The sequence below is a fragment of the Ochotona princeps genome, chromosome 8 (genome assembly GCF_030435755.1).
Source record: "Ochotona princeps isolate mOchPri1 chromosome 8, mOchPri1.hap1, whole genome shotgun sequence".
Taxonomy (NCBI): domain Eukaryota; kingdom Metazoa; phylum Chordata; class Mammalia; order Lagomorpha; family Ochotonidae; genus Ochotona; species Ochotona princeps.
The window spans coordinates 46,178,718-46,191,293 of record NC_080839.1 but is presented as its reverse complement, the minus strand read 5'-3'; the positions used below and the strand labels follow the sequence as shown (position 1 = coordinate 46,191,293).

At 37.1% G+C, this 12,576-nt stretch overlaps 1 protein-coding gene across 6 annotated transcripts in view; it reads left to right on the top strand.

Annotated features, from left to right (window-relative positions):
* Positions 1-12,576, top strand: part of EXOC6B (exocyst complex component 6B) — a 584,809-nt gene that overhangs the window by 343,854 nt on the left and 228,379 nt on the right. For all 6 annotated transcript variants that reach the window (XM_058667964.1, XM_058667965.1, XM_004582805.4 and 3 more), the window contains exon 18: positions 3,155-3,334. In XM_058667964.1, coding sequence (XP_058523947.1) covers positions 3,155-3,334 — 180 coding nt within the window. The remainder of the gene's footprint in view (positions 1-3,154; positions 3,335-12,576) is intronic.

Below are 12,576 nucleotides of genomic sequence, written 5' to 3'. Positions count from 1 at the left end.
CCTGTTTTTAAAGACATTTTAAAATTTTTAATTAAAAGACAGCATTACAGGGCAAGAAGGAGAGACAGAGGGATGTCTTCTACATGCTAATTCATTTTCTAGATGGTTGTATTGGTTGGAGCTGGGCCACAAAGCTGGAAGGAGCATCTTCTGGCTCTCTCACATGGGCACAAGAGCCCACACACCTGACCATGTTATGTTGTTTTCCCAAACATTAGCAGGGATCTGGATCAGAAGCCGAGCAGCCAGAACTTGAACAAGTAGCAATATGCCATAGCAGCATCATAGACAGAGGCTTAACCTACTCTGCTGCAGTGCTAGTACAGAGGTGCAGAAAGCATGCAAATGTGACAACTGCTTCAAGAAATCCACAATGACCTCAGGTAGTTGTGGAAAATAGAATTACTGTTCAATATTGTATTATTAGGAAGAATAGGTGAGAACACAATCAAATGTATTTCTGTTTGCTGTTCTATGAAAGCCACTCTCCAGGAAAAAGAAAATCAAGAAACACTTTAGTTCAGTTTTAGGTAAAGAATAAGATTAGGTAATTAAAACACGAATTTCATTAATAACTTATTTATCATATGGGGAAAATGTAGAATCTAGTGATACTCATTCTTTCAATCTGTCTCAATTATTTTATTTTGATATCTTTTCCAATTTCGTTTGGAAATTCTCCCAGAGGATGAATGTATATTTTGTCGTTGGTGCACATGACAAATGCCAAGGGACTGTGAAGCCATAGGGGCTAAACAGCAAATTTAGTGCTTAGTGAGGCTACATTCTGCAGATCACCAACGTCATATTGACAGTCCTTATTGGCAACACTAATTACCTAAAACACACTGAAAGTTTGTTTTTACCAGTTCTCTTTCAGACTAGCTAACTCTGATCTCAGTATAAACATGGCAATTATAACAGCTATATGTTGTGTATTTTCCTAAGCTACTGTTTCCAGAAAATTTTGTCTTACACATGGAAACTGTTATGTTACAATTGTGGCAGTATGAATCAGAAGGCATTCAGGGTATTCCTTTCAGAGTTCTCTGTTGTTTCTACCATATGTGATATAAGCAAGCTGGGTTTGTTAGCTTTCCTTGTATAAGATTTCCTCATGGCCCTGGAGTGATGGCTCAGTGGCTAAATGCTCACCTAGCAAGCAACAGGAGCCTATATGGGTACCAGTGCATGTCCCAACTGTTCCATTTCCCATCCAGCTCCCTGCTTACGGGGAGAATGGCCTAAGGCCTTCGGACCCTGCACCTTTCTGGGAAACCTGGAGTTAGCTCCTGGCTCCTTGCTTCAGCTCTGGCCATTGCAACCATTTGGGGATTGAATCAGCAGATGAAAGATTTTTCTGGCTCTTTTTCTGTCTGTGAATCTGCCTTGTCAATGAACTGTAAATAATTTTTTAAAAATTTTCCTCACTCCCCTTCAAAAGAGAATAAAGTTTTTTGTTAATTTATTCCAAGTATTACTTTTGTATGTACTATGTGACAATCTCACAGATTTTGGGGGACAATGAAAAATAATATTCTTTGTACCTGGATTTAGAGGTCCTGGAACCACAGGATCAATAGGGAATACAGATACTATTAAATCTATTAAGAACTATACATAAAGTACTAATGCACTGAGTCTATTCAATCCTTTGAGAATTCAACCAGTAGTTATAAAGCATCTACTGTATACCAAGCAATGTTATAGGAGTAAATAGAGCTTATGTTCTTGTGAATTGATAGATGTTAAGCAAACCAAATGAATGAAGGAGTGATGTTTATAGTGGTAGCTAGGGATCCTATGTTCCATATGGAAGGAACTGAGTACAATACATGTCACAGCTTTCTAAGGCCCTTGGAGGAAGTAGTGATGATGTAATTAGTTTGGTTCCTGCATCCATGGTGGGGGCAGATCTGAATTGAATTCCAGGCTCCTGACGGACCTGGCCTAGTCCTGACTGTTGCAAGCATTGGAGGAGTCAACTGGTTGACAGAAGCTTGTTCTGTCTCTCTCCCTTGTTTTCCTTTATTTCCCCTGCCTCCCACCTTTTCTATTGCTAATTAGTACACAAAAATTTAAAATTAAGATGTTTAAGAGAAAACTTTAAAATTTGAATATTTTATCAGATAGTGGTAGAATTAGTTCATGGGTTATCATGAACTTGTCTAAAAATTATATTTGCAGTTCTGATTGTACTGGAGTAATACATTACTAGTTTGTGCTAAAAATATGTTTCTAAGACTATTAGTCCTCTGAAATTTCTTAAAGTCTTTAATATGTTAGTATATACCGTGAATGCTTTCTACAGATTGTCTCAAACATACACTGTGTAGGAACTTTTTGCTATTGTTTTAGCATTATCTAGGATGGTTGCTATTTAGAATGTGTTTTAGGAAGCATCTCCGTGAGGTAAATTTGATAATATAGTGGTATTGTGGATCAGCAGCTTAAGCTACGGCCTACTCACAGAGCTGGTTTGAGTCCTAATTGCTGTTCTTCAGATCCAGGTCCTTACTGATGTGCTTTGGAAAGCAGTTGAAAATGGTCCAAGTACGAGGGTCCCTGCCCACCTATGTAGGAAAACAGAATAGAATTTCAGGTTGCCATTTGGAAAGTGAACAAGCTGATGAAATATCTCTCTCTGTCTCTCACTTTGCTCTTCAAAAATAAAATCAAATAAATCTTTAAAAATGAAATTTGACTATGAAGGAGTTAGAGGTATATGATCATAACTAGGAAGAACACATAACATTTAGTTGAAATTTAGGAACATTTATAAGCAGCGTGAAGAAACTTGAAGATATGAAGAGGTAGTGTTATATGAAGGAAACGTTTTGGAATAACAAAATAAGTTGAAGGGAATATAATCCTGAGACCGAGTTTAGTTGTGACCAGAGATGATAAAGGAAAGAACAGTGAAGGGATTTCCCCAAATATAGTAAAGGAAGATAATAGCTTTTTTTGCAGACAAAAACCTGGAAAATGCCATACTGAGTTTTTGAGTAACAAAAAGTCAATTTGTACTCTTGTGCCTTAATATTCCCAATCATGTTACTTAATAGAGAAGTGTGTGATATGGCTTGAAGTCATATAAATTGTCACCCTTTACATATTGTAAACGTGACTGATTTTCCTGTTCTGTGTTTAACAGGATGCTAGACATGCAGCTGAAGAAGAGATTTATACCAACTTAAACCAGAAAATTGACCAGTTCTTACAATTGGCAGACTACGACTGGATGACAGGAGATTTAGGCAACAAAGCTAGTGATTACCTGGTAGACCTCATTGCCTTTCTGCGTAGCACCTTTGCTGTATTTACACACCTTCCTGTAAGTGACATTTGTTCTTACATTTCCTTTCTTGTAAGAAAAAAAAAATTTCTTTTAAAATCTAGTTTGTCGGAAGAGGTGAGTTTATGCTGTAACTAAATAGAAAACTTGTGAAAGTATCAAATTTATACCACAATTTTCAGCCCTTAGTGATACTTAAGTCTTCTTCTGTATTGTTTTCATTGATATGGATATTGTTTATTCTGATAATGATTGCTAGTATCTCCTCATTTATTCTCCTCCTAATTTTCAAGGCAAATAGTGCAAAGATGTAATAAGAAATTTTGGTGGAAATGAAACTTAGAAGTTAGAAATTCAAGTTTGTATATTTTGTTTTATTAGTTTAGTATTTTTCATAAACTTTAATTGTGATGACAACATTTTACTAAATTTGTGTCTTATCTGTTTCTGAATTCTTATTTTCCATTTTACAGTTTTGCAGGCATAGGGCTTCCTACTTCTCCCTCTCTCCACCCAGTACCTTTTCTCCCCCAATTTGTCTCCTGTATTTTGTGATAAAATAGTCCATCAAGTGTAGTCTTGATTCCAACTTTCTGCTCTTTACATGGGTCATGACACTGTTGGTATAGGCAATGCTAGAAAGTTTAACATTCTGTTGTCTAGGTTGAGAACCTACTTTTATTCAGTTGCAGAGATGCATTCTATCAATTTTCTTTGATTCCTGGTACTCTGGTCTCCATTATATTCTTTGTAAGATTATAAGTGTGTGTTTATTTACCTTTTTTTGTTTGTTTTATATTTTCGATGAAGATTGGATTTGTTTCTTTGAAAAATGTCTGCTCATTTCCTTCACCCATTTCTTAACTGGTTGGTTTGTTTTGTTGATATTGTGTTCCTGGTGTTCTTTGTATATCCTTGATATTAGCCCCCTATCTGTTGTATAGTGTGCAAACATTTTCTCCCACTGAGTTGGTTGCTTTATTTTTCTGATTGTTTCCTTTGCTATGCAGAAGCTTCTTAGTTTGGTGTAGTCCCATTTGTTTATTTTGATTTTTAGTGTCTTTTGATGATTTTTGAGACGCCTTTTCGTATGCATATATCTTTTAGAGTATTTCCTATATTTTCTTCTAAAAGTTTGATTGTTTCTGTGTATAGATTTAGATTCTTTATTCATTTAGACGTAATTTTTGTGTTTGGTGAAAAGTGAGGGTCTTGTCTCTTACTTCTGCAGGATGCTATCCAATTGTCACAACAGCTTTTGTTGAAGAGACCAACCTTTTTCCCTGGGTTGTTTTCTGTTCTTTTGTGAAAGATTACATGGCTGTACATCTGTACATGTGCAGGCTTACTTCTGGTGTTTCTACTCTGCTACATTGATCTACTTCCCTGCTTTTGTACCAGTACCAGGCTGTTTTGATTACTGCTGCCCTATAATATGTCCTAGGTCTGAAAATGTGATGCTTTTAGCTAAATTCTTATTCTTCAAGTTAGTTTTGGTTCTTTGTTGTCTTTTTATTTCCAGATGAAGTTTTGTACCATTTTTTCAGTTATTTTGATTTTTTCCCATACATCTTGGGATTATTTTGCTGTTGATTTTCTAGCTCCTTCAGGTTTATACTTAGCTCATTTACCTGGGGTCTTTCTTGCTTCCTAATACAGGCAGTAATTGCAATAAATTTGCCTCATAACATTGCCTTTGCAGTGTCCTAAAGGCTTTGGTATGTTATGTTTGAGTCTTCACTAGTTTCTAGGAATTTTTAGATTTCTTCTTTGATTTCTTCTTTAATCTATTGTTCCTTTAGTTTTTCAACATCCAGGAGTTTATACATTTTGGGGGGATTTTGATTTACTGGCATCTAGTTGCACTCTGTGGTGGTCTGAGAAAATGCATAGGATGATTTCAAATTTTTTTTTAAGATTACTGAGGTTTGTTTATAACTTATAGTAAGATAAATACTGGAGAAGGTTCCATGTACAGCTGGAAAAATGTATTTTCAGTGTCTGGGGGATGAAAAGTTATGTAAATATAAATTAAAGCATTTGTTTTATTATCTGTGTGAGATATGTTGCTTCCTTGCTGAATTTCTGTCTCATTGATCTGTCCATTGATATTAATGTGGTGTTAATGTCCCCCAATATTATCATATTGGCATCTATATTTCCCCTTAGGTCTTTCAATAATTGATGTAACTAGGTGCCCTTGTATTCGGTGTGTATACATTTATTATTGTTATTTCTTCTTGCTGGATGGATCCCTTTATCACTATGTAGTGTCCCTATTCATCTCTCTTAATGTTTTCCATGGTGAAATCGATATTATCTGATGGCTATACTGACTCTTTTTTCCCTTACCGTTAGCCTGAAATGTTGTTTTCCATCCTTTCATTATCAACTTCTGCGTATCTTTGTCGAGTAAATAAGTCCCTTGTAAGCAACAGATAGTTGGGTCCTGCTTTTTGATCCATTCTTTAATCTATGTCTTTTGATGGGTAAGTTTGAGCTATTTGTGTTCACAGTTAATATTGATAGATTGTGATTTGGTCTGGTCATTTTTGTGTTGGAAATCTGTTTAACTTTGGGTTCTTGTAGGCGTCAATGGGAAGATACTCTCCTTTGCTATCGCTGAATGTGGCTAACTTCCTTTCTTTCTGTCTTCAGCATGTTTTTGGTTAGCCTGTCTAGGGCTTGCTTAGTGTTGGCCAAGTTTTCTAACTTCTTTTTACTGTGAAAATATTTCATTTTCAAACACAAATGAGAGCTTTGCTGGATATTTTATTCTGGGATGACAGTTTTCCTGTTTCAGGATCTGGGAAAATGTCAGTCTGTTCTCTTGCTTGAAGGGTCTCTTCTGAGAAGTCAACAGTGAATCTGATTGGTTTTTCCTTTGTTTCAGTATTCTTTCTTTATGTTCAGTTGATGGCAACTTGACAACGATGTGCTGTCAATGATTTTTTTATTTGAATCTGTTTGGAATTCTCTGCCCTTCCTGTATTTGGCTTCCCCTTATGTTCCCAGTGTTTGGGTAGTTCTCTTTTATAATTTAATTGAATATTTCCTACAGTCTTGTTTCTCCATGCATTCAGGAATTCCTATAATTCTGATATTTTATTTTTTAAGGTGTCATTCAGTCCTTGAATAGTGTTTGTTTGTTTGTTTGGGCTTTATTCAGATATTCTTCCATATGTCTGATTAATTGTGTGTCCTTGAATAGGTCATCTTTTAATTTTGATATTTTTTCTTCTGCCTCATTCATTCTATTGCTGAGATTTTCTGTTGCCTTTTTATTTTGCTCTATTGTATTCTTTAGTTCAAGTATTTCAGTTTGGTTCTGTTCTATAGTTTGTATCTCTGTTGTGATATATGCCTTAAATTCCTTGAATTTCTTGCCTTTGTTTCCCAATGTCTCTGAAGACTTTTATAATGATTTTTTTTTGTATTTCTTGTCTGTGAGATCCTCAATGTCTTCATCCTGTAATTCTAAGATGGAGATGATCTTTTGCTCACTGTTGAAGAAAGCATTGGTTTCCTCATTTATGTTGTTTTCTATTTTTCTATTCCCCTTCCCCCATGGCCTTTCAGCCTTGTGGGCTTTCTTTCAAGCCAATTTTGTCTTTAAGTTGTATTTTTTGCTTCCAAATTTGTGGTTAGGGAGGCTCCAGCCTCAGTCTCTGCAGATAGTGTTGTCCTGGCTATTTCCCTTAGCCATTTGGATGTTGTTCCTCCTATCTTGCCCTGCCTAGTCTGTGGAGCTGTGAAACACAGCAAGCCTGTAGTTTTACTGCAGATTCCTCTGCTGAGGCAGCTCCCAATCTTAGCTTGCTGTCTGGTCTGCTCAAGTTTCCCCGATTACTGGGGCTGCTCGTGCATGCCACCAGGTCCTTCTTGCCGCAGATGTGTGCTGTTCACCCTAATGTCTTATTTTGTTCTAGTGTTGGCAACTCAACTTCTAGGTTTTAGTGCTAGCTGATGTGAATGCGCCTGGAGTTTTGTTGTGGTTTACTCTGGGATTCGAGCAGCTTATCCCAATCCAGTTTCTGCCCCCCAGGGATCCAGTGTCTCCCTCTGGATTGGTTCTGGTAGCTCTCCAGGGGTTTAGGATGTGAACCCTCTGGGTGTGGCATAAATTTTGCTTTTTTTTTTCCCCTGAGTCCTTCCCTTGGCTGTTTCACTCTCCAGAGGTTCACTTCCCAATGGCTCACTTCCCAGTGGTGTGGGTACCCCAATCTGGGTGGCTTTTGAGTGGGAGGCTATCGATGTCCACTCAGCTTTACATCCCTTCACTAGTGTTTTGTCCTATGGCTTTTTGCCTTATACTATCTCTCTAAGGGAGCTCCAGCTGGGAGTCTGCCTGTTCCTGTTCCTTTTGTGCTAGATCCAGACATACTAGGCTTTTGTCTGTGATTTGGTGTATCTTTCTGTAGCTCTCCTGCACTCACCTTCCTCTTAGGCTACTGGTTGCAGTCTCGGTCATTTTCAGCAGATGTTCTTTGTCTGCATAGCTCCTGCTTCCCTGTCGTGGCATCTGTGGTTTCTGGGGAGCTTTGCTTACCCCATATGGTGATTTTCCTTCTCTTGTTTTGTATTCCCCCTGATTTTGTCTCTCAGCTACACCTTCCTACCCTGATTGGCCACCTTGTCCTGAACCTAAACTTCCCTTGTGACGATACAATATGGCTGTCTGTGAACAAGGAAGGAGCCCTCACCAGAGGCTGGATATGGCAGCTCCTTGGCTTTGAACTCCCCAGCCTCCAAAATTCTTTCCATGTCAGGTCCCTGTGCACTGCTGCAAAATACATGGGAATGTAGGGTTCAGTCTGGGACTCCCTATTTTATCTTTATTTTTAGCATGTAATGGTCATAATCATTAGTCACTGCTTACTAACTCTTTAACTATAGTTTACCTTCATAATGACGAATGTGTTTCTGATTTTTCCCATTTTTGTTCAAATGATCCTGTGTCTTAGAATTTTTTTGATTGATGTCATACATTGTGAGTACAATGTATAAAGATTCAAGGTAATACTGCCTTCTATCAGCAATGATTTTTATCCTTTCCTTTACAAACTTTGTAGGATCCTCAGGTAGTTTGTGAATAGATGCTGATTGCCTTAATCTCATCATGGACTGATTTGGGTCAAGTTTGGATTGAAGTTGTAGTGTATATGTCTGTTTTGTTCCTGTTGCTAGGATATGGTTCTACAGAGGTTTTATTAATAGCATATTGTTACCTTTTCAGCACCAAAGAATTCTATTGATATGTTGTCTGCTTTTCAGAGAAATCTTATATATTCTACCTTCTGTCTTGTTCAGTTTTAGAAAATAGCAAATGTTTGGAGGAGTCTAAGAAGTTAAAAAAGTTAGCAATTACTAACAGTTGGAAAATGTAAATGTAGATTTACTCCTCTTTCTAAAGAAATTTTAGCTCCTTCTACACTTGCTTATATATGTCCAAATTACATATTTTAAGTATAACTATAGTTGTTTTAAAGACAGAGTTATGGAGAGAAGGAGAAAGAGAAAAAAAGAGATAGACACAGAATTTTCTACCTCTTACTTTACCCCCCTAGTGGCTACAGCAGTCAAAGCTGGGCACGCCCAAGGCCAGGAGCCAGTAGCTCCATTCAGGTTTCCCGTGTGGGTTCATGAAAGTGCAATGAGCATTCCTCCGTTCCTTTCCAAAGCATGTTAGCAAGGAGCTGAATCAGAGGTAGAGCAGCTGGGACTCAAATGGTACCCATAAAGGATGCTGGCACCACAGATGGCAGCTTTACCAGCTTTACCAAAGCATTGGCCCCCAAATTCATGTATTGCACTTAATTATAAATATAATGATGTTGGCAGGCAGAGCCTTGCAAGGTGATATATTTTGAATATGGAACTCTAATGAATGAAATTAGTGATAACAAAAAGAAAGATAAAAGCTCCAGATAGTCGTCTTCTTTCTTCCATATTTTGAAAATATAGTTAAAAATAAAAAAACAAGCCTTCTTGTGAGCCAGGATGTGCATCTTCAAATGATGCTCAGTCTTCTTGATCCTTGCTATTGAACTGTCCAGCCGCCACAAATGCGAGAAATAAATTTCTGTTTTTAATAAGCTATGTAATCTGCTGCTATTTTAGAAGTTATTGGAATATAGAAAATCAGAAATAATTATGTTCAACATCGTATTGTGTTTTGTATGTAGAGTGTTGGTGTAAATTAAAAAACTATTAAGAAGATTTGTTAGCTATCTAAATTCCTGTATGTTTATATAATGTGATATGGTTCATGCACATACGTGTGTGTGTGTGTAATATATATACATGAAAACATTGTTTAGTATTTCTTACTTGGAAAAACAGATTGCAAATTGTTATGCTCAATTTGTATCTCTTTATATCTCTCTGTCTTTCAAATAGACAAAAATTGAAAGAAAAGAACTTCCCAAAGCTGCACATTTCAAATAATTCATTGAATTCACCAGTTATTTTATCCCCAGAAGTAAATAAGCGTAATTTTTTAAAAAAAAGATGTATCTTTTTTTTTTTCTTTTTTTGCATAGTCAGAATTACAGAGAGAAGGAGAGACAGAGAGAAAGATCTCCATCCACTGGTTCACTCCCCAAGTGGCTGCAGAATTTGGAGCTGAGCCGATCTGAAACTAGGAGCCAGGAGCTTCTTCCAGGCCTCTCATATGAATACAGGGTCCCAAGGCTTTAGATCATTCTCTAATGCTTTCCCAGGCCATAATCTGAAAGCTGGATGGAAAATGGAATAGCCAGGACACATACTGATGCCCATAAGGGATCCCAGGCATGCAAAGCAAGGATTTAGCCACTAGGCCATAGCACCAAGTCCATATGTATTTCTCCTAAAACTTCCCTTTCAGAATTCTTGATAATTTCTTCATGGAAGAAATTATTATTATTAATGGCAAAACAGAACTGTGTTCAAGATTTTCTCTTGTGCATTTTTAGAGAAAATTGGAAGGGGAAGTTGAAAGAACCCAAAGGATTTATCTTTTACTTAAGATGATTTTTTTCTTTTCATATTTGAAATTCCTTGGCTGTGGTGACTCTGAGAGAAATTGAGTGATAGGAAATATGTTTGTGGAGAGAACTAAAAGAAATGGGCAAAGACTGTCTTTGTTTCTATTCCAATTTGTGAAAATCTTTGTTCCATTAAGTTATCAGGGATATTTTATCATCACATCACAATAGCAGCATAGCCTGTGTGTATGTGAGAATCTGAGGGAATGTAGTAATAGTATGAACAAGGGTTTGGTATCGGAAGGTGTCCTAAATTACACTAATGGCTAGCCAATGAATAGTAAGGGGGTGAAATTACTGAATTTTTGGTCATCAAGGCAACCTACATGTTTTCATGGGACACCCAGATATGACTATAACAATGAAGTTGTCTGCCCTTAGAATTCTGAAATGTTGTGTGCCCTAGGAGTTAATAGATGAGGAAAGTACATAGGCATCTTTTTCAGGTCCAGTTGAATAATTTACAATTACATGCCCAGTTACCCATTTTGCATGCTCAGCATAAGAGCAGATTTTTGAGAATTTATCCATGTTATCTCGAAAAATATCTTTCAGAAAGGCTTGAGAGAGAGGAAATGCTGTCTCAAGTAACAGACCTAGAGGAGGGAATCCTGAATTTGTTTTCTCTGTCTGCTGTTCATGTTAATTTATATGGCCTTGGGTAAGATCTCTGGTAATCCATTCTGGTTTCTGAGTTGTGTTTGGAAATTCTCTAGGTTTCTCTTTCTGGGAGTACAATGATATATTGTTGGTCTCACTTCCTGGACAATGGAAGGCCATTTCTAAAGGAGTTTCCTTATTTTCTTTTTTAAAAATTAATTAATTTATTTGAAAGGCAGGATGACAATTTGAGGGAAAGAGACAAAGGGAGAGAACTACCATCCTCTGGTTCACTTCCCAAAAAGTCCACAAAAACCAGGGCTAGGGCAGCCCAAAAGCTAGAGCCAAAAACTTCATCAGGGTCTTCCACATGGATGGATGGTGGTGCCCCAACATACAAGATTCTGCAGCCCTTCCCATAGAAAAACTCTTGAACCTGAAGTTTCTCTTATCTTCAGTTGATTCTGTGATCTGCTGCAGTCTCTGGACTTAGCAAATGATTTTGTTACATAAGAAACTGTCAGTGTCTCCCATATAGACAGAATCTTCTCTGCGACTTGCAAGACCTTACTTTATGGAAACTTGCATCACCTTTTTCTCTCTCTCCAACTGATGGTACTTCATCTAAAGTAAAGTACTATCATTGTCAAGTATATCTGTTTTCTACCATTCATCTTCCTTTCTTTTTATCTGTTTTTATTCCTTCTGCTCTTTAACTACAGTTATTGAAGTCTTTCCAACCCTTTAACCTTCATCTTAAATACTGTATCCTTTGTAACACCATCTCTGTTTCCTGCTAAGTATCTTTTTTCCTTTATGCTGTTTCTTTCTTTTATTTTTCCTAACCTAATTCTCTGTTGGCTAGTATGGGTCATTCAGTTGTGGGTTTTTTTTTTTTTCCAGGAAAGGGAGGTGAGTAGTTAGCAAATGTCTACTGTGTTCCAGATATTTTTACATGTGTTATAAGTCATCTGAAAGAGTGAAGACTTGATGTAACCTGATCAGATTAATAGTGCTACTGTATTTTGTTCAGAACAATATGAAAAAAGGAGGATATGTACTTTTAAAGGGATGTACCTTTTAAAAGTGATAGGATAAGAATTTAAAGAGACTTCTTTGTCTGGAAGCTCTTCCATTGTGCCATACTACCTATTGAATTGTCAACCATGTACCTTGTTTCCTGTTCAGTGTAGCATGCTGCATGGAATGGAACACAGTAAATTTTGGTGTTTACTTATTTTGATAATAAGTGCAGTACTGCCTAGGATCGTGTGTGTAATTAAGAATAGTATGTAGTGTGCTGGTGTTGTGGAATTGTGGATTAAGCTGCTATATGTGATACTGACATCCCACATGGATATAGGTTCAAGACCTGGCTTGTTTACATATCAGTAGGTTCCTGTGATAATGTGCATGGAGGAAGCAATGTAAGATGGCCCAAATGCTAGGCTCCTGCACCAAAATGAGAGAAGCAAAATTCTTGATTTTGGACTGCCCTTCTCTCCCTTCCCTGGGCCATAGTCAAGGCACTACTGTGCATTCTCTCCCTCTGTGGCTCCCTTTCTGTACCTATACACATACACATACACATACCAGTAATTGTTCCCTACCTTTTCCTACTTCAAAGTCCTTACCTTTATTTATGAGGGTAAT